This window comes from Octopus bimaculoides, chromosome 10, assembly GCF_046866305.1.
Source record: "Octopus bimaculoides isolate indiv1 chromosome 10, ASM4686630v1, whole genome shotgun sequence".
In the NCBI taxonomy this organism is placed as follows: Eukaryota; Metazoa; Mollusca; class Cephalopoda; order Octopoda; family Octopodidae; genus Octopus; species Octopus bimaculoides.
Window position 1 is genome coordinate 82,985,313 of NC_142937.1, and position 21,702 is coordinate 83,007,014.

Here is a 21,702-nt window from a genome sequence, read left to right on the forward strand (position 1 = left end):
TTCTTCAGTTCTCAGCGACCCCTTTTATACATTCACTGCACAAATATGAAAGAAATGTTGGTACAGCCATCTTCCCTTTTTTTTTCATTTTGCTATCACTCATAACTTTGTTATCGAATCTTTCTTTGTCACCTTGTTACTCCAAAGAGAAAGCATGGGGTATTTTACTATTCATTTGTAAATAGAAAAAGTACCTCTCTCAAAGCAGAAAGCCACTACTCTTTAAATCAATCAGTTGAAACAAATCACATATTCATATATAACATCACGTTACTAATACTTTGTCATATGTATTACATATTCAGGTGCTAACTTAACCAACATCCGGTATATCAGCTATTTAACACGTAAGTATGCATGGTCAGCATTAGAGAAGCAACTAAAATAAAATATTAAGCTATAGACGATAATAGCCCTATTCAGTTATCCCATTAGTTACTCAGGAACATCATTTTAGTTAATATATTAATTATATTCCATTATTTTCCTTTTGCAAAAATTTAGGTCATATATAAACAATGAAAAATGCAATTAACTGAAGTTTCTTCAAACATTTATTATTGTTAAGTATAATAAACTTTTTCTTTTTGGGTGGTAGGGTTGGGTTTGATAGTTTCCAGCTGATGATAGCATATTTTACCACAAGAATTCAAAATGGAAAAGATTTGATTCCAAGTAATTTAAAGTTTTCATATCTTATGCTTTTTTCGAGCTAAAATAATCTGGTTTACTTTAGATAGTTGAACTACAGACCCATATGTGTATGTGTGCATATATATATATATATATATATATATACACACACGTGTGTGTGTGTGTATATGTGTACATATATATGTGTATATATATATATATATATATATGCACACATACATACATACGCACACATACATACGCACACACACACATACACATGCATACATAATGTTCAATCCTTATTTGGAAAAGCTATGGTTGAATTTTGTAATGCTGTCCATTGTAAGGCCTCCATTTAACATATTAATGTTTGGATATTAGACAACTAAGTTGGATATAGGTGATTGTAAATAATGTTTATTTTTCTCAACTCCTCTTCATAAATTTGCTGACCAAAAATATGAACTCCAAAACTTTTTCCCATCTAAAAATACTGTCATTTCTTTCAGTTCTTTTGAATGTATTTTGAAATATTGCTAATTGAAACCAATTTTGCAACCAAAATAAACAGATTTTGCAATTTCAGATACCCAACTTATTCGTCTAATATTGTATGTGTTTTTTTTTTATTATCATTATAGTTTCAGTTAAGTATTAAATAGCTGTTTTTGTTGCCACAAATTCAGTGATTAAAATTTTTGTTATATCTTAAAAAAATAACGTGTAATAACTGTATACCTAAAGATCAACATTGTCAATGTTTTTAGTAAATTCTCTGAAAGTTTTTTTTGTAGTAATAAATTCTAGACAATGTTAGCAAAAGATCTTCTTTGACTTGAACTTCAGTTATTTCATGATATTGCCTAAGATTTAACAAAAATTTTAGTTGGTGTATTTGTGTGCTTCAGTTTATTTTACTTTCCTTTACTTTTTTCATTTTTGGTGTTAAGTTGTTTGTTCATATTCTGGTTAATGGATTAGAAATATTAAGAATCTCCTTTGTTTCTTGCAGATCCACCAAAAATTACACTTGCTCCAAAAAACCAAAGAGTGGCCGAAGAAAAAATTGTAAGCTTTTTTTGTAAAGCTTCTGGAAATCCTGGCCCATCATTTTCATGGAGAAAAGGAAGTCGGCGCATTAGTATAAATAGAAACCGTTTGGTTATAAAGGAAATGCCACATGGGTCTGTATTGAGAATTGAGCCAGTTAAAAAAAAGGATGCCGGTAGTTATTATTGCATTGCTGACAATGGTATAGGAGCAAAAGCTAAGGCAAATGCCACTTTGGAAGTCTTTTCAAAAATAGGTGAGTGATATTTTTTATAAATATGCAAATTTTCTTCTTGCGAAAGATTTTTAAAAAAAACTTTCTTTGTAAAATGATTGAAAATAGTTCTTGGATGTAAGTTTATTTGTGTAGTATAGAAAAAGCTTGTCAGAAACTTTTAGATTTTTAGAGAAATAAAGAAAATGTAATAATAATAATAATAATAATAATAGTAATAATAATTGATGTCTTGGCAGGAAAGATTTAAATACATTTGTGTTGAAAGAATTTGGAAAACCAATCAGCTGGGATATACATGATGAATATTTTATGTGAAACAAATGATTTTTCTTAGAATCTTTGACAATTCAATATTGTCTGTGATGGAAGATATGTGAACAAAAGTAGATTTTCTGAAGAAAAAAAAAATATGCTATATTGTATTGACAGTTTATTTAAGATATAATAAAACAAAGTGTATCTATCAAGATATGAAAAAGTAACTATTATTGCAAGTTTAGAAGTAATTAAGTTCTGTGAAGTCTATCACTTTTGAGAGTCATATGTAAATATTAAATTTTAATATTCACTAATTGAAAAATACCTTTTTTTTTAAGATTCATTCTTTTCAGGAATATTTGATGGCCTTTTTTTTTTTTTTTTTACAGAATAATTATTTTTGTTTTGTTATGAATTTTGTTTGAATTGTTGCAAATAATAAAAAAAAAAAGAATTGTGTTCTATAATGTCAACCAATGATGCCCTCATAAGTGAATGTTTTAATGTTGCTGGCCATTCTTGATGCAATGCCATTTTTGAATTGTTCACGTTGTGAAACATTGTAAATTACATATATATTTAATTATTTAAAATTTTTTTTATTCTTTGTTACTATCATTAATATAGATTTTGAATCTTTACTTACTTTTCAAAGACATTTTCTGATATTCAGAAACCATTTAGAAAAGGAGTTAAGTAACTGTTGAAATTTGTTGTATCACAAAGAATAGAAAATAGATAGCTTACAGTAGCATCATATTACCTTGGTCTGTGATATCTTTGACACAAACCAAATAAACTGGGGTATTTTTAATCTATGAATTTTTCTCACTCTTCTTTTTCAGAATATAGATATATAGACATTTTTAGTGAGTAAAAGAATGTAGAATTTGTCATTCATAAACATTATTGTTTCATCATAGTCCAACCCTGATTGAACAAACCTTGGATCAAAGGTGTTCCAGGTGTGACCGTTGGGTCATTTCTTTTTTCAGACTATCTAAGATTACTTTACCTAATGTATCTTCCCCTTTTTCTTTTTTTTTATATTTATAGACAATAGGGTTTCATGGCAGGGAGGAGTAGTTGTTATTTCTAGCTAGCCATGTAACTGTGTAGAGGTTATCTTACTGGCTTATAACTAAGAAACTCACTGATGTTTAACTCCCGATTGGCCCTGGTTGAACAGGCCCGTAATCAAAGTTTTTCCAGCTATGTTTATTCAGTATTTTCTGTTTTCAGACATAGCGCAATATGCAGTCAAGTTTAATATATTTTGGACTATATCATCCAATATGTCTTTTTTTTTTTAAGATAGAATGTAATCTGAAAGAGATTAGGCTGTTATCTCTTGTAGATCAAGTAACCATGTAGATATTGCTTTTGAGCTTCTTTTATAGTTGTTGATATTAATAGTCCATATGATTAATACAAAATTTCATCTCAGTTAACCATATTCTATGTGCTTCAGTGAAGTAGTGGTAAGCTAATAAATCGAGCATTTAACCTTTTACCACTTCACTGAAGTGTAATACATATACATATATTTGTCGGTCTGTCTGTTGTCTGTCTGTTCAATCTCAAGTGGTCATTTTATTTTGACTTCAAACCTGCTGCCTGTAAGTCCTTATCTTAAAAAGCTACTTCTGACTTCTTTAAGTGGAATATAATTTAATCAATATTCTGCAGTGGGGAAGAGGCAAGCAAATTAGTCAATTCCATGCAAATTCAATCAGCCTTCTATTAATGTTTTTGACATTTTTGTTTTCGTCTTCTTCACTGTCAAATCAGTTTAGAGGACATTTGGAGAATATTAGTTAATTCATTAAAAAATTTAGAACTTTTTTTAGCACTGCCTAAATTTTACAAATAAATAATTTCATCCTAAAAACTCTAGCTTATATACTGTTGAGCATAACTTTCTTGGATGTAGGTAGGACTGTCACAAAATTTTCATGATAGGGCTTATGAAATTTGAATTATTGCCAGGCAGAAAAAAAAAATTTTACTTGCCTCTTCCCCCATCTCCTACAAGATGCATTTAAGTCAGACTGTTCATTATTTGAACTGATATGTTTTTATAAATATCTAGGGATATTTACATGTAAAAAGCACCCAGTCCACTCTGTAAAGTGGTTGGTAATAGGAAAGGCATCTAGCTGTAAAAGCTATGCCAAAGTTGACAATGGAGCTTGGTGCAGTCCTCTGACTTGCCAGCTCCTGTCAAACCATCCATCTACTATTCCTTATGATACCAAAAGGTAGAATCAACCTGTCCCCACCAAAAAAAGAAAAAAAAAAATCCCAAACCCACTGCTCTTCTCAAATGTTTGAGGCCTTCTTGAGGCCAACCTGGATCCCATACATCATCCCTTACTTATTTTATTCCTCTGTATGGCATAAGTTTCAAAGACCCTTCCATCTACATTTCATCTCTGCTACCCAACACACTATCTACTCAAACTTCACTCCAAAATAGGGTATCTACACATACGTAGATTCTGTTCTATCTGCTACCCCTCTTATCTGGATTTCAGCAATTGATTTCCAGTTTCTCTGACTTAAAGTCTCCCTTTCTCATTCTCTAAAATACATCTGTCTATGCAGCTTTCTGTACTTCTCAAAACACACATGTATATATACATATATAAAACCTTATGAATTTATATGACTGCATGTTGTGAGAGATGCTGTGATGGGTTTTGCACGAACTTGGGATTGATGAGCAACTTCAGTTGCCATGAAGACCCTATACGAATGCCAAAATATTTGGTTTTGGGTAAATGGTGCTAAATTGAAGCCTTGGAACATGAGTGTTGGACTTTGGCAGGTGTGCATACTGCCACCTCTTTTTATAATTTTCACAAATTGACTTAACATGCACAGCCATTGTAGAACTGTTATCATAATCAAAGGGTGTAGGATTGGTCAGCTGATATTTTCTAACAACATGGAGCTACATGTCTCATCAAAAGGTTCTCTTTGCACAAGCACTGAATAGATTCATTGCCAAGTGCTGTAAGGCAGAGATAATTAATGATGTGAAAACTGATTAGTCCTCTCAAGAAAGTCTTTTTAGTGCAATCTGTATGTTACAGAAACCTTATTGAGACAAGTAGAGAAGTTCAAGAGTTTTGAGGCTGTGGTCATAAGTGATGGGATGCAGGATGCTGAATAGAATGCTAGAAATGCTGGTGCAGGCACAGTAATGCACAAGCTCTAGTATTCAATCTTCAGAAGAGGTGAGGTTGGTAAAAAATCCAAATTCCCTATCTTCATTTCTGTTTTTATACTTATCTTCATCTATGGTTATGCATATCACTACATATCTTTCACACGTCTCTAGGGAGTAGAGCTGCAGTTCCTTTAGCCTTTTCCAGTAACTCATTTGTTTTCACCAAGTCAGTCTTCTTGTGCAGTGGCTCTGGATTGCCTCAAGTTCCTTAACTAGTTTCATGCCCTGGGGTGACCACGGTTGGGAGCAGTAATCCAGACAACTGAAAAGAAAAAAGTTTCCATAGGAGTAGCCTGGTATTGTTTTTCCTGGTTCTGAATGATTTCAGAATCCACCCAGCTACTTGCCTGCACAATGTTGCCATTTTGGTAACATGCGCATGCAATTTTCCATCATTACTCACGTGGGTTCCCAAGTGATGCACCAACTCTAACTCAGGAATTGTACTACTCTGTATTGCGATTGAAGTGCTCGAACCTTCTCAGGATTGATCTTCATGTTATTTTCATCAGCCCATTTGTATATTGCATTCAGGTAATTTTTTTGCCATTTTAGTATGTCATCAGTGGCCTTGAATGCTTCTGATTCATTTGTATCATAAGCAAAGCTTATGTATCATAAGTATAGCTTTGTATCATCAGCAGAGCTGGTGAGAATGCCTGACTGTGTAGCTGATGGAGTGACTCTGAGAAACACCACAGCAGTAATGGTCTCAGTACAGATCCACGAGGGACTCCACTCTGAATTGATGTCTCCCCACAGAGAGAAAACCAGTTGTCCCACAGCTGCCTTTCAAAAAGTCATGCAACTGTTCATTTATTTTTCCAACAATGCTAAGGTCATGCAGTTTGTGACATACCATCCCATGATCAACACACACACACACACACACACGTGTATGTATGTATATATATTTGTGTATGTGTGTGTATATATATATATATATATATATATATAATGTATATATATATATATATGTATACACACATATGAGTGGCTTCTTTTAATTTATGTTTACCAAATCCACTCACAAGGTTTTGGTAAGCCTGAGGCTATATACTAGAAGACACTACCCCAAGGTGCCATACAGTAGGGCTAAACCCAAAACCATATGATTATGAAGCAAACTTATTACCACAGAGCCACAACTGTGCCTATGCACTCAGATAGCAGTAAAATATAAGTAGAATACATATGCCCAGGTAAATTCTCATGCATCACAGGTAAATCCAATTATCGTTTTGCAGAATTTCAAGAAAATCATATCTATATTTTAGATTTCACCTTTTAAATCCAACAATTGTTTCACAGCATATCTGTTTGCTTACTCATCATACACATAACACACGCATACTCCTATATGTACACACACTCACACAAGTTCACATAGTCTTGTGCTTGCTCACACATGCATTCACATGTGCTCACCCACATACACATATACACTCATGCACTTGCATGCACATGGTTTAGCCAGGTCATTTTTATGTCCCCTTCCATTCAACCTCCTCCATCTGGTCTATTTTTTAATGCTTAACTGGTTTAATTTTCTGAATTTCAAAAGTGAAGTGGGATAGAAAGACAAGGGTCTATGCCTTGGCTATCTTGCTCTGACAGGAGTGCTAAAACTCTTGATTTTATAGAGTGAACATTGTCCAAATTAGTATCGGTTTAGGATACAATTTTATTGGCAGAGGATGATCACATGTTGAGGCTTAGAAATTTTTGTTTATTCTTGTCCATGTGTTAATGTCATGTGACAGTATTTTTGGAGCTGTAAGTTAAGGCTGACACAATTGGGCAAACGTGTCTAGTGATAGTTCCAAACAATCAAGGCTCTTTAAATTTAATATGTCAAGTGTGGAAGAGGATGATTGTGTGATTAGGCTTGGAAAGTTCCCTGCTATGTCTGCGAGTTAATGTCATGTGACAATCTTTTTTTGTTTGAACACTAAGAATGACACTGTTGAGTGTTTGTGTCCAGTGACAGTTCCAAACAAGGCTCTCTAAATTTGATCAGTCAAGTGTTACAGTGGACAGGAGTTGTTTGTATGTAGTCCTCTGGCTGAATTGTTATTTGTATGTATGTAGGCATAAAATTTTGCTCCCCACTAAATTTGTGTGTTAGTGTCATGATTGTGTCCAAAGTTTAGACCATTAGTTGTGTAAATTCAATATATTAAAGTAGCAGAATGAGTTTGTGTGTGAGTAGTTGTTGGTGAATGTGCTTTGTTAAAGATTGCTCATTCTTGGCTTGTATTTTTGTATGAATATATTTTTGGTTTATTTGTGCTTGCTCAGTGGTATTAATTAAACAAAGATAAACTGGGTAGACTTGGAATTTTTTACATATATGTCTATGTACCCATTCAGTCTGTCTAGTACTGGGGTCTCTATTTGTTGATGATGAATTGTCAGTTTATTTCTGGGAGTAAGTGTTCTTAGGCCTATGTAATCATTGTTACATCCTTTATATTTAATAACATATTAAACTATAGTTTAATTTAAGATGTTCATATATCTGTACCTTCATGTATACCATGACTACATTGGCATAAGTTGAAGTTACTTTTGTGCCCATCATGGTCCCAGATATATTTGCTTGTAACTATTGCCATTAAAGTGAAAAGAGTTGTTTTCAGTGATGGATCTTAATCCTTTGGTGCTGAAACTTTTGAGATTTCATGAGGGAATCTTTCTGAGCCAGAACCTATCATCTCTAGTCCATATTGGTGCAGAATTGTGGTATATAGTTTTACTACATCAATAATACAATAATGGTCTTTTTTGTTGATGGTTTCGTGGAGTTAGTTTAACAGGTCCAGGTCATTCCTTACAAGACTTTGTACATATTTTAAAATAAGTTTCAGTAATATGTCTAAGAAATTGTTGAGTCTGTATTTCACCATTTGGACTACAGTCGGTCTAAATTGAAGGTTGGTGGGATGTTTTATTTTTTACAACTTGAAGTTGATTCTTTACAGGCATTCTAAATAGTTTGGCTCTTGTGGATTTTGGGGAGACTGTAGAAATAACTAGTTTTACATTCAAATTGAGTTAGGTAGTCACATTATTTGTTTGTTGAACTTTTTTGGTGTTGGTGAATGAGTGTATTCAGTTTCGTCATCTTCTTTAATTTTGATAATTGTTTACGTTTTTTGTAGTGCCAATCAAATTGTACCCTATACAGTAATTTGAGCCATGTTCTCTTAATAAAAAGAAGACAATTTTCAAACTCCAGTCAGAAGAAAGACAGTTATGGTGTAGCTCCACATCTTTCTATCCCAACTAACTTTTGTAAATCAGAAAAATCTGTGAATCTGGTTAGGCCTTTCAAAGTAAACCATCTGAGACTCCCAGTGTATATATATGTATGTGTGTGTATGTATATATATATATATATATGTGTGTGTGTGTGTGTGTACATAAAATATACACATACCTATATAAAAATTTCCCTCTCTCTCTTTCTCTCTCTCTCTCTCTCTCTCTCTCTCTCTCTCTCTCTCTCTCTCTATATATATATATATATATATATATATATATATATATATATACATACACACACACACATATACACACACTCACTTATATAAATCCCTCAACCTTCACCAGGTTGAGCACCATTGGTCATCCATCTATCTCTACGTGACACCTTTCATTCTACTCGAACTTTCAAGTTGTTGCCTACCTACCAACCCTACTATCATCTCTTGCTCCCCCATACACTTGTAAATCTACACCTACATGGCTTCTTCCTCTGTTCCACACTTCTAATCACCTCACACCTTGAGGAACAATCTAGATCATTCACACTCTCACTCATTAAGGGAGACATGGAAATGATTCTTTGAAAGGGTACTAAATGTGGAGAATGCAAGGGAGAAAGAGAGCCTTCCAAATGTGAACCCATAAAGTGACCAGCTAATACTAGCAGAAAGACTGCCCTCTGGGTGGTTTTCTGCTCGTCACTTGATAATATTTTCACATTGATATTTTCAGTTGCATATTTTTTGGAAGCCCCATGTTAAATTGCAAAATTCTAATGTAATATTTTTGTAATAACAAAATCAAACCTGAAGTGTGTGTGTGTGTGTTTATATTACCAAGGCAGTGTGTGTGAGAGAGAGAGAGAGAGAGAGTGGGGAGAAAACATTGCAGACAAAGAATGAAATGAAAAAATTGTATAAATAAAAGCATGTTAAAAAGTATCTTGTACCGAATATTAAATCTGTGAACTTTAAATATTCAATAATAAAAGGAAATTCAGAAAGTAAATTTTTCTCAAAACTTCAATTTATAAAAAATTTCACTTGCTTTAGTAAATATTTCTTTCTGTAATTTATTGTAGTTGTAATATATCACTAATTTAAACAGACTTCAAGGTGACCCAACTACATTTAGCGTGCTAGAAATAGCAGTGATCATATAGTATTATTGTAAGGTTGATAGTGTTCCAAATAGCCATGCCAACAAAATCACTTAATTTTTTTTTCTTAAAATTATACCGATATATTAAGAAATTTTAACTACTGGTATAAAGATTAAGCTCCTATTTTTTTTTTTTTACACTCAAAATTTAATGTAAAATATAATGTTGAAATTTTTCACTATTTCCATACAAGAAATAAATATATAATCCTTTCTACTATAGGCACAAAGCCTGGAATTTGAGGGGAGGGGGATAGTCGATTACATTGACCCCCAGTATTTGACTGGTACTTAAGAAGTAAATATATATTACTGTGATATATTTTATATTAATTTGGCTCTTTTTCTCTATAAAGGGACTTATGTTTCCTATACCCACAGATAATTGTTTAAAGCAAGTATTTCTTTTCTTTAAAAAATTTAAGATTATTTGCTGAACAACTTTATCATTGTAGACATTTTGTGATCTGCAGATAAAGCTTGTGAGGACTTGTTTTTAGCCTGTCAGTAGTTCTCATACTTTCAGTAGAAACTGTATTTGTATAAATTGCTGTAGAAGGGTCATATGACTACTCACATTTTAGAAGAAAGGGGTGAAGAGTTTGGTGGGGGGATAAGTTGGGAAAGATAAAAATAACTCTTGTGAGGCATCTATGTGGACCCTCAAAATATGAAGTGAGTAGAAGTGGATGGTGGAAGAAGAATGAGGACTGTAGGTGGTTGGAGTTTACAAGGGTGCACAGACAAATGAGAGGTGGAGAATAGATGAGGCAGTGAATGTAATAAAGAACAAGTGTTACATGAATTAGTAGGGGAGGTTAAGAAGAAGAGTTGCAGACAGGTGTTGAGGGGTGGATGTAGTGAATGGAGGGTAAAGGATTGGGTGATCAATGATAATGATACAATGGACAGGGAAAGGTAAGAAAGGGAGAGAGGTGGTGGATAGTTGGATAGATTGCAAGAGTGGGGAGAGTGAGAGATGTATGGTGGAAGAGAAGGTGACAGGATTTCGGTGCTCAGCAAGGGGCTGCAGCGATGAATTAAGTATTGGGGGATGGTAGTGATAAAAATTTGTGGTATCAAACATGCCTAACTTCTCTCTCAATGCCCTGGTGCTCTCTTGTAGATATACACTGACATTGCACATCAAGCAGAGCATACCAGCTTTTCATTCCTCTCTAAACTTTGCACGTCCTCTGCATCCTGGACCCATGTCTCACTACCATGTAGCATTGCTGTTTGTAAACATAGATCATACGATCTTCCTTTCACTTGGAGAGACCTTTGGTTGCCAACAGAGGTAAACACTCTCTGAACTTCCTCCATTCTAGTCTTATTCTAGCAATTTCAGTTTCAGTACATCCTCTTCCACTGTTAATTAGGTGAATGTGTGTGTGTGTATGTATACATACACATGCATGCACTCACACACTGTTCCAGAACATCTGAGTTTTCTGTGGGACTTCAAAGTGCCTTCTTTCTGTCATCTACATTGGTTATTTCCCAGAACCCAAATACTTTCTGATCTGAAGTTTTGAGCAACATTTCTGTATTTGCTATACCATCAATTGACATTTCTAAAATGTAATGAAGTTTCAAGATAGTTATGAATTAGATTTGTTACTCTTATCCCTTTTATTACCCTATTTCTGTTGAAATACACCACCTAAATTTCAATTAGTTTTGAATATAATGAATGAAATAAACTTAGTAACGGCAAAATAACTTTGTAATTATTAAGCTGGTTGTTTGAGACATAAATTAGAATAAAATTTGGGAAAGAAGCTGTCATAGGTGGGTTGATATCAAGAAAGGTTAAAAAGCCTACACAAGGAAACTAGAGAAATATTGTATAGGATAGTAAAAAGAGATCAGAGATAATGAGAGTTGAGGGACGGGATTGCATTGATTTTATTTCCTAAAAGCCTGCTGAGAAAAAAAAAACACCCACTCTTATACAGCTGAATGTCAAATTGTTGATGAGATAAAAAACTTTTTGTGGACAATAGAAAAATTGTTAGAGATGAGATTTCTTTATTAAATGACAATGTATGAAGGTGATTAGGGTAGGGTTAGGTTTCGTGAATGGGAGGAAAAATTTTCCAAATATCCTAATGATTTTAATATGATATTCAAGAAAGGAGGTTGAAAATTATACAACATTCAAAAACATTAAATTCAGAAATTTTCACATTTTAAAAAAAGTCTTTACAGTCATTTGAATACAAGAAGGCACTTTTCAGTATATTCAAAGATTAGCAATATAGAAGATATTAATTTACATATAATATAGATACTTCTTAGGAAGTACAAGGGTTATGGAAACTTAACTAATCTTGTTAGAGCCAAAATGATTGTTTTAATGTTGGCAATATGATAAAATGCATCCAGTACATTACGTAAAGTGGTTGGCAATAGGAAGGAAAGGTATTCATCTATAGAAAACTTACCAAATATATTATATACTAGTGAGATGTCATCCCCAAACCACCTAGATGGCATGTTTTCTATTGCTGAGTATACCTAAGATCTACCTTCTTTAGCTTCTTGATATTATTCTTCATTGTACACGTTCTTCCAACCTATCCAAACCTGACTGTTAGCTTTTATGGCTCTGTTTACATTACTATTCCACCACCATATCATCTTCCATCTGGTTAGATTCTTGCACCGGTAACAGATCTCATCTGTAGCCTTCAACAGGTTGTCTCTTAGGTACTCCTAGTTATTTTCTATCACTTCTTCCTTCGTCATATGTGTCAATTAGTATTTTTCTTGAACTTATGACTGTTTGACGGCTCTTTCAGTTACCATGCCTTCCTTCTCTAGATTGTCTTGTGTCCTTCCTTTTTTTTTTTAAATGGACTGATGTATTTTGAGGGTTACTCAGACTGTTATTCTTAGCAGGTTTAGTGACATGTAGTGACTTCCTCATTGTTTCTTCTTGATTGTCATAACTTGGAAGTTGCTCTCATCTTTTTTCTCAAACAGCCAAGTTTCATGATTCACTGCAATACTCTTAGTGGTAGGGATCAAGACGCATGTATTTTGTGTATTTATAAATTAAAAACTGCATCAGTTTCTATGTTCTCACCATAATCATGTGTATTTATGACTTCATTAGAAGGAGAACGAGAGATTATCTATGATTGAACACTCATACCTGGTGTGGTTTCATAGCACAAAAAAATACCACAAGAATATAAATATTGCCAAATCTGTTATGTCTGAAAGTATACTATGCTTATATTAAATCTGTGATCTATGCTTGCTTACCTTTGCTCTACCAGAATAACATATATTTGTAATCAAAATTACGCTAGAGTGCTCAAGATAATGATTTCTCAATATCCTGTACGAGACATATAAAGGTGCTGTGCTGTTTATTAAAGTTTAATATTAAATGATACTGTATATATCTAAGTAGAAATATATAAGAATAAATTTTGTATGTCAAGTGAAAATAATTTGAAAATTATTCTTAAAGTGTAGGTGGAAGTGTAATTATATAAACAGGTTTCTTGGTCTTAAGTTTAGACAATTTTGTAAGTCATAACCAGAAATGTCTAAGATAAATTGCAGAACATGCTGCATGATACCGCCTCTACCCTCACCTCTATAAATAATGATTTTGGACTATTTATGCTCAAAATTATCCTTGCTGGCATGAGAAAGATTGGTATACTAGTATTGTATATTACTGTGTTATTTCACTGATATTGTTGTTTTCCAGTGAGTATCCTCACCTTGGTGATCTGTCCTTACTACTCTCTATCTTAGCATTCTTGACCTTCCTGTGACAGGGATAATTTCCACTGTCAGCACTGTACATTCATTTACCCAACATCTGTCATTCGTTCACCTTCTGCATGCATCAACCAATGCATTTAATATTCATCCACCCTCCAGACTAACTTGTGCTCCACCCTTTATGCAAATTGGTATTGCACATCTGATGGATTGTATTTGATTCATTTCCCCTTAGCCTCAAATGAGTTTCTGCTTTTAAGCCCATGTTTTTTTTATCATGTAGCATCATATATCTTACACATCATTAATACAGTTTCCCTTTATGCATAGTGGGAGAAATAAACCCCTTGGATGCTAAAATAGGCAACAGCAAATACTCTAACTTCTATATTTTCACTGCAGACACCTTCATTGAGTAACAGAAACTTGTGTTGTGTCCTTGATATGTTTTGTAGGAAATATTGAGAACCTCAGAATTGTTTACTCAATACAAGCATTATGTACACATGCGGATACCTGGTAGATTGACAGGATTTCAAGTGTGTTAGATATATAAGCAGGAATTGTTGTTTAACCCCTAAGTCAGCTCTTATTGAAGACATTCTTGCTGTGCCTGTCCTGTCTTTGTTTGATGAGTTCCTTCTTTTTTAAGTTTTGAAGTCAAATTTGACTATTATTTCTAGCAAGTCATGCACTTACATACAGGCTCTGTCATTGGTTCATATAAGCAAGAATGGTAAGCGGTGGAGATTCCATATATTTTCTGAATTATTACCTTTGCTGAATGTAAATGTATGTAACTTTGTTTTGAAGGAAATTTCAGATAGAATTTTTTTTCTTTAGTTATATATTATCTTTACATATAATTGGGTGATTGTAATTCATCAGCTAAATTACAGCAGCTGACTGACTGACCCCATTCATGGTCAGAATCACAATGCTGCTGTTAATTGTCTTCTTAATTGAAGTTTTATTTACTCTCAAATTCTTTCAGTCAAATTAAATATTGTTTACATATACTGAGTTAACAGGATAATAGCTCTGTTAAGTTGTACAATAATTTGCTCACTTTATGAAGGAAATAGTTTATATAATTATACTTTAAACTATGAATACAACAATTGAATGTTTCTGGGAAGCTGAATATTTCTAAAATTCAGGTGTATAACAATTGTTTTTTGGATGAATTTCCTACTATGTGTTGTTGTTTAACCCTAGATCAGCTCTGAGTGGACATGATCAGAGGTGTTCAAATTATGAGCATCTCATCTTTGTTTCAGGTATAATATATTTTGGACTTCAGTATCCTGCACACATAGCTCTTCTCTCCTCTTTAAGATGGAATGTGGTATAATTTGAGGGAAATTAGCTGCTATTTTTACAAGTCAAGCCACCACATCATTGATTCAACCTTTAAGTACAGATTTCAAATGGTATTTACTGGTATCTGGGTACTCTAAGACAAAGGGATATACTTTAACTTTGAATTGTAATTAATGTTGATAAACTAAAACTTAAACATCATGTATTTTACTTTGAAGTCGTATATATTGTTGATAGATTACAAAAAGAGTTTTATGTGCCTTCAGTAGGGTTTCAGTTTATGGTTTTTGCTGGAGAAATCTCTTGAAATTTTATGTGAGTATTTAAGTTTCGGTGTGACATGAGTAGTAAAGAAGTTAATGTTGTATCTCTTCAGTCTGTAGCTGGTTGAGTGATGGCCACGTAGACACTTGTTGATTTGAGATAATTTTTGTAGTGATAAATTAGGATGGATCTTAATGAAGCACCTGAAACTCGGCAACATTTCTAGATGTGTCTACACCATAAAGCTGCTTCCTCTTACTGTTATAGAATTATGAATTCTTTACTAATTCAATATGCTTTTCTGTTTTTTAATCAGTTTACACTTTGAAATAATTTTTTCCTTCTTCTTCAATGAACTGTGCTGTCATTTATCATCACTGCCATCTCCTTATATCCGTTTGTCAATGCTAGCATGGACTGTAGGAATCTGTTTCAGCACAGAATAGCATCTCATGTGTTGCAGTCCTTCATTACTTGAGACAAACAACAGAGAAAATCACCAATCTTTGTTATTGTGTATGTCATGTTTTTTTTGACATTTGTTTTCTATCGTTAGTTGTTTCTCACTTATCAGATCCCTTTTTAAAGCATAGAGAGGTTATCTGCCAGGATTAAAATGTCCCCTCTAATTTGTTACTGTTCTCCAACATAAATAACCAAATACTCTGGTATTCAGTTGTCCATGTTGCCTTGTTTCATCACTATATGAAATTAGAAGCCAAGTTATAAATAACAATCATAAAAAGAAACTTTTTTTTTTTTTTTACAAAAATACATAAAATCAGAAATTCTGTAAAATAAAATGTTATTAGATGTAAAGTTTATTCATTAAATGTAGTTATTAATAAACTATTTTTTTTTTAAACTACATATATCGTTATCAATTTGATCCTGACTTGTTTGTTATTGCTGTCATTAACATCGAGTTTAAATTATATAGTTTAATAATTCTAATTTGGAACCATTAGCCTAAACCAATTTCAACAGTGTGTCAACATTATACATTAACAACATCAGTTCAAATAGAAGTGTTGTTAACTTATGAATATTAAATTCTATTTTATTAATTACCTTTTTTTCCTTCCTTTTTACTTATGTAAATCACTCGGATAATAATATATATGAAATTCAGTCTTGCATGCATATGTGTGTAAATGTAAAGTTAGCCCTGTGTATGATATATAACAAAAACTGTGTTTATATGTGTGTATATTATGTAAATGAGACTGTTTTTGGTGTAAAATTTGTAATGGAAACTGTTTATAATATTTGATAAAAAAAAATAGTACTGTGTGTGTTATATCTGAAGAAAGCTGTATAATTTGTGATGAATACTGTGTTTGTAACATCTAATAGAAACTGTGTTCATGTGTGTATATATATGTAATGAAAACTATGTTTATGCAAAGGAAATTGTTTAAGTGTATATGATATGTAATGAAAATGGTGTGTATATAAATCTAATAAATATTATGCAAACTGTTTTCAAGTGTGTATAATATGTAATGAAAATTGTGCTTGTATTTCATGTGTATGTGCTACATAGTAAAAAATGTGTGTATGATATCAAAATGAAACTATCATTGCTGAAATAAACTAATTCTAAACTGAACATTACTAACAATAGTTGACCCATAAAACTGATCATAAAACATATCAGTGTTTACTCATCAGGCTGCCTACAGAAGTAAAATACCTTAGATCTGGGTGACATTCAAAGATCAACAAAAGTCCTTTACAAGATTTTGGGTTGTTACTTAGCTCCATTACATTAATAGACCTCTGATCAAAAATATTAAGGCTTTTTATCTGTAACCATCCCTACTTTTCTGATTGAGTGTCTCAGATTATACTGAACGTGTCCTTCTCTCTTGATAGAAAGTACCAAGTGATTTGAAAGAGATTTAGCTGCTTTTTCTAGCAGGCTGAAGGGAAAATGAGTTTAAGTCATTTTGGCATCCAGTTACATAAACATGTGTAGCTGATATTAATCATTTAATTTGGAAATTGGCTTCTAATTTTGCCCCAAACAATTTTTCCTTGTCAGCTTTATGCATGTAGTGTTTGCTTTAAATTTCCAAGGCCTTGTTTTTAAAAGTTCTTTTGTAGGATATGAGAAACTCAGTTGAAAATCTTCTGGTGTCAATCCAACTGGTTACTATCAGTCAGTGGCTACTAATACGCTGGATAAACCAGTTTGACTAAAGAAATTCTGATTCAAATCTTGTTACTTATTGTATTTGCTAAATACTACCCAAATGGAATCAAACTACATTAACGTAATCCTAGTTTGTATGTGTGTGTGTATACATACACACATATATAAAAAACATCCAAGAGTCTGTAAGTCAGGAAAAAATGCACTCGTAGATCTGTCAGTAAAGTGGGTATATTAATCGAAGTGTACATGGATATATAATACTGTACACTTTGATTAACACACACAAACATTCACATTTCAGACAGATAGAATAGCTTGTCGTATTTTCTGTGCTCTGAGTTTAAATCCTGTTATGGTCAGCTTTGCCTTTCATTTTTTTGGAGTGAAAAGTGAAAAAGTATCAATCCTGAGCAGTGGAACTGTTAAGGAATCTGATGGGATACCTTGCAGTGGTTCTTCCGGCATTTGCATTCTGACAGCAACATCTGCAATGACACTGGTGTCAAGCTGCATTGGCCATTTTAACTAGTGTATTTAGGATTTAGGTTGCATGTGTGGGCAACTGCTAGTCTTACACAAATAAACCTTTTCCAGGACTGCTCAGGCACAGACAGATATATGGTCAACCTTGACTGGTGGAGGTAAAAGTTTTGATGTAACTGTCAACCTTTTTTTGTAAAGATAGTGCACATGCACACATGCATGTGTGTTTAACTATACTCATGTGTATATATATATATAATCAACATCGGCACCATTTAGCATCCACTGTCCTTGCTGGCATGTGTTAGATAGATGGTTTGACTGGAGCTGATAAGCTGGAGAGCTGCACCAGGTTCCAGTCTGATTTGGTATGGTTTCTATGGCTGGTTGCCCTTCCTTATGGCAACCACTCCAGGAGTGTAATGGGTGCTTTTATGTGCTACTGGCACAGGTGCCATTTACATGACACTGGCAATGACCATGACTAATGTATATGTGTATATGTATGTGTGTGTGTGTAGCAAGAGAGAGTGAGAAAAAAATTTGGTAAATATTTGTGTTTAGAAATGAAGGAAAGAGTACTTACTACATGGAGTTTGTACATTTTGTTAGAAGCTGAAGCTTCTGAGATCATTATTCTAAGTTTCACATTATTGATTCAAGCAAATAATTGATAATGTGAAACTCAGTGAAATGGTTCAAAAAGCTTCTTATAGATAGATAAATGATTGATAAACTGACAGATACTGTTTTAGTTTTCTTTTTTTCATATATATCTCTAAAGTGCTCAATGCACATTCACAGGAGTCTCATATATGTTAAAACCCTGTTGATATATCCATCCTCTGGTTTCATTTTGGTCTCCAGAAGTTTGGACATGGCAATCTTCAGCAAACTTTTGTTTTGCTGAAGTTGTTGAAGCTTTCACAAATCACTTAGTACTTTAGAATGATATTAGAGCTTCACAATACAATCACATTAAAAACAATTCCAATATTTGATTTACTTTCTCTGTCAATAGCTATAATTGTTAAGTGTTTTGTAAAACACTTTCTTAAAACAATGTTTATGCTTCTGGAAACTTAGAAATCTAACTTTATTCGGTATGCTGTTTTCTTGTGTAATAGTTCATTTATTGTATGAAGCTAAAGTGTGAACTTGATAAGAATTATCTAAACACAGTTTCTATCTATCCTTATTGTAGTAATGCTGTCAGTAAATAGAATACCTTAGTTGCTCAGAAACTTGAAAATGATAAGCTTTTTAGCTTAAAGTTACTAGAACTTTGGTTCCTTAGAGAAGGGTTTCTTTTTATTTATTTACTTTTTTTCTATAACAAATGATATATCTAATCCAGAATGTGTGAAAGAGATCCAGAAGCTCAATATTCTGAATACTTTAGTTGCAGTGGAAACTTAGGTATTTTTGTCTTTTCTGATTTTTACTGACTTATCTTTATTTAATTTCTAATATACGACTTCCAAAGATTGGCATAACAATGTTTTTTGAAAAATTTGTGCAGTGTGGTTGTTTATCCTTTGAAATATATATTTTCAAAGTTTGTATTATTGTATCACTTGGGATTACTTTCAAACAATCTAACATTTTATCTGTTGCAAGTATGTTTTAATGCCAAGTGAAAAAGTATTTTTTAACCTAGAAAATTTTTAGCCCTCTATATTTACAGTTTTTTCAAGAGTCGTAACATTGGTCATGTGATCACTTTAGTTTTTTTTTTTTTAAAAAAGAAACTATGGCTGGGGTATTGATCTTGTGTTCATTAGTTCAAATCAATGCCATGTGCTTGTGGGTAAGATGCATTACTATTTTTGCCATAGTTAGCCTATTTGACAAACAAGTTCTATTTGGTCATGATTTAATGGTTAAAGTTAGGCTGTGTACCCTAGCCATTTGTTGAAAAAATTGCCTTAGCAACATGCTAATGACTAAAAATTACAATTCATAAAAGACACACTGAACACAATTATGTCAGGGTAAAAGGGATGAGAGGAAATGTTTTGGGTTTTGAGGAAGGTTCATAGTGACCATTTCAATGCTGAAAGTTTCACTGTAGATTTAGATGGCTGCTCACCTCATTAATAAATATCTATGAATGTCCCAAAGTTTCAGTATTTTATATATATATATTTTTTTTTATTTGGGATTTCCTAATTCTTATGTTGAGATTACTAGGAAGTTTAAGAAGTTAAGTTAAAGGATTATTAAAGTTAGTTACAGTGTAATTTTTTTTTACTATTTTATTTTCATTTAGTTTTATAGATTCGAGCATATTTAAAGCTGTTAATAATTCTATATTGTGGAAGAGCCATGATAGTCAAGTTAATTTATATAGTTATGTTCACTTTTGTTTTCTTTCTGATCATATTATATACTATAATGTCATCAAGTTTTCTTGTACATTTATGACCTGGTCACTGGCACAACATAGAACATGTTTTATCTTCTGTGATTTGTGTATTTAGGATTTCTTTGACCAGCATCCTATAAAATCATGATCTCCCCTATCTGTTGTCTTTTTCTACTGAAATTCCACTTTATCAAACAAGTTATTAAAAGATTTCTCTAATTATGAACACTTCAGTCAGAGTGGTTTGAGAGTGTATTAGTAACATAAGACAGAGAGAGTTATAATTGAAGCAGTTGAATTCAGCTAATTCAATAATTAAGCAAAAAATGGGGTTGAATATTTTTGTTAGATTATACTTTCTCTTCAGTTTCCTATTTTGTCTTTTGTCTTCCATTTATATTTAATTATTTCTATTCAAACTATCAAATTAAATTTATATTTTAAATTTAAAAAAAAAAAAATTAGAACGAAAATAACAGCCAATCAAATATTATAATTCAAGATATTTCAGTTATAATAATGTATCATTGAATGTTATCTGTTATCAAGTTGCTGTTGCATTATATGGTACAAATGAATACATGCTGAGCTGTATGTAAGGTTGTGTTATTATTGACTTGTGTTGGTTGTGGATGTTCTCTGTGTTATAGTGGACCATTCCTACACACATATGTATACTTACCTCAACTATCTTTCTGGAAATGATTGGCTCAGAAGGAGTGTAAGTGAAAATAGTTTCTTAACATTATTCTCGTTTTAGCCTTGTCATATGTCTTTAGCGTTTGGCCCACGTTGGGTTGGTTTATTTAAGTACATAATATTTTTGTTATTGATGTTTCACTCTCACCACAACTCCCTTTCTTTCTCACACACTATTTTTAACATTCGTTTGCACAATATTTTTACAGGTACAAGAGAACTTCAATGGGAAAAGTATAGGACTATCAAGTTCTTTTTAAAATATCTTCTGTCAACTGTATATCATATATAATAACTGACACTCTACATATGTTGGATGGCGTTTTTCATCTCTGTCTTTCAAAGTTTAACCCTTTAGTGTTTAAACTGGCTGTATCCGGCCCAAATATTATGCTCAAACTGGCCAGAACCAGCCTCTCACACCTGCCCTGCAATGTCATTCTAAAAATAAGCAATTACGTCTTTCCTATCTTGAAGCTACAAAATAATATCAGATAAATTTTTTTAAATGTGAATAAATAAGGATTACTTTTGACAAATTAATCTGAACACTAAAGGGTTAAAAAGTCATATTAGCAGATGTTTACCTTTTAGTTTTAATCTTAGATCATTAAAAATAAACTAAACATATAAAAAAAAAAAACTATTTTTCTTTAATATATTGTCAGAAACTCCTATGGAGCTGCTAAGAAACTGGATTTTTCTCATTGAATGAAATTATAGCACTAATTTGATCCTAAAAATATAATTTATAAATAAGCAAAAAAAAAAAAAAAATCAATAGAAATAATTGCTTTTATTATTTC

At 32.5% G+C, this 21,702-nt stretch overlaps 1 protein-coding gene and 1 long non-coding RNA gene across 41 annotated transcripts in view; one reads left to right on the forward strand and one right to left on the reverse strand.

Annotated features, from left to right (window-relative positions):
* LOC106871599 (tyrosine-protein phosphatase Lar) overlaps positions 1-21,702 on the forward strand; it is a 591,306-nt gene that overhangs the window by 356,716 nt on the left and 212,888 nt on the right. For 25 of the 38 annotated variants that reach the window (XM_089358891.1, XM_089358886.1, XM_089358869.1 and 22 more), the window contains one exon: positions 1,649-1,942. In XM_089358891.1, the coding sequence (XP_089215017.1) occupies positions 1,649-1,942 (294 nt within the window). Of the gene's footprint in view, positions 1-305; positions 348-1,648; positions 1,943-21,702 lie in introns of all 38 variants that reach the window. The other 13 variants (XM_089358858.1, XM_089358859.1, XM_089358857.1 and 10 more) reach the window with 1 other exon arrangement.
* The window catches only part of LOC128248924 (uncharacterized), a 126,972-nt gene that overhangs the window by 26,515 nt on the left and 78,755 nt on the right, over positions 1-21,702 (reverse strand). The window contains exon 4 of one of the 3 annotated variants that reach the window (XR_008265078.2): positions 2,337-5,679. The exons of the other annotated variants lie outside the window; for them this stretch is intronic. This is a non-coding gene — a long non-coding RNA (uncharacterized LOC128248924). Of the gene's footprint in view, positions 1-2,336; positions 5,680-21,702 lie in introns of those variants that run through there. 3 annotated transcript variants of the gene reach the window in all.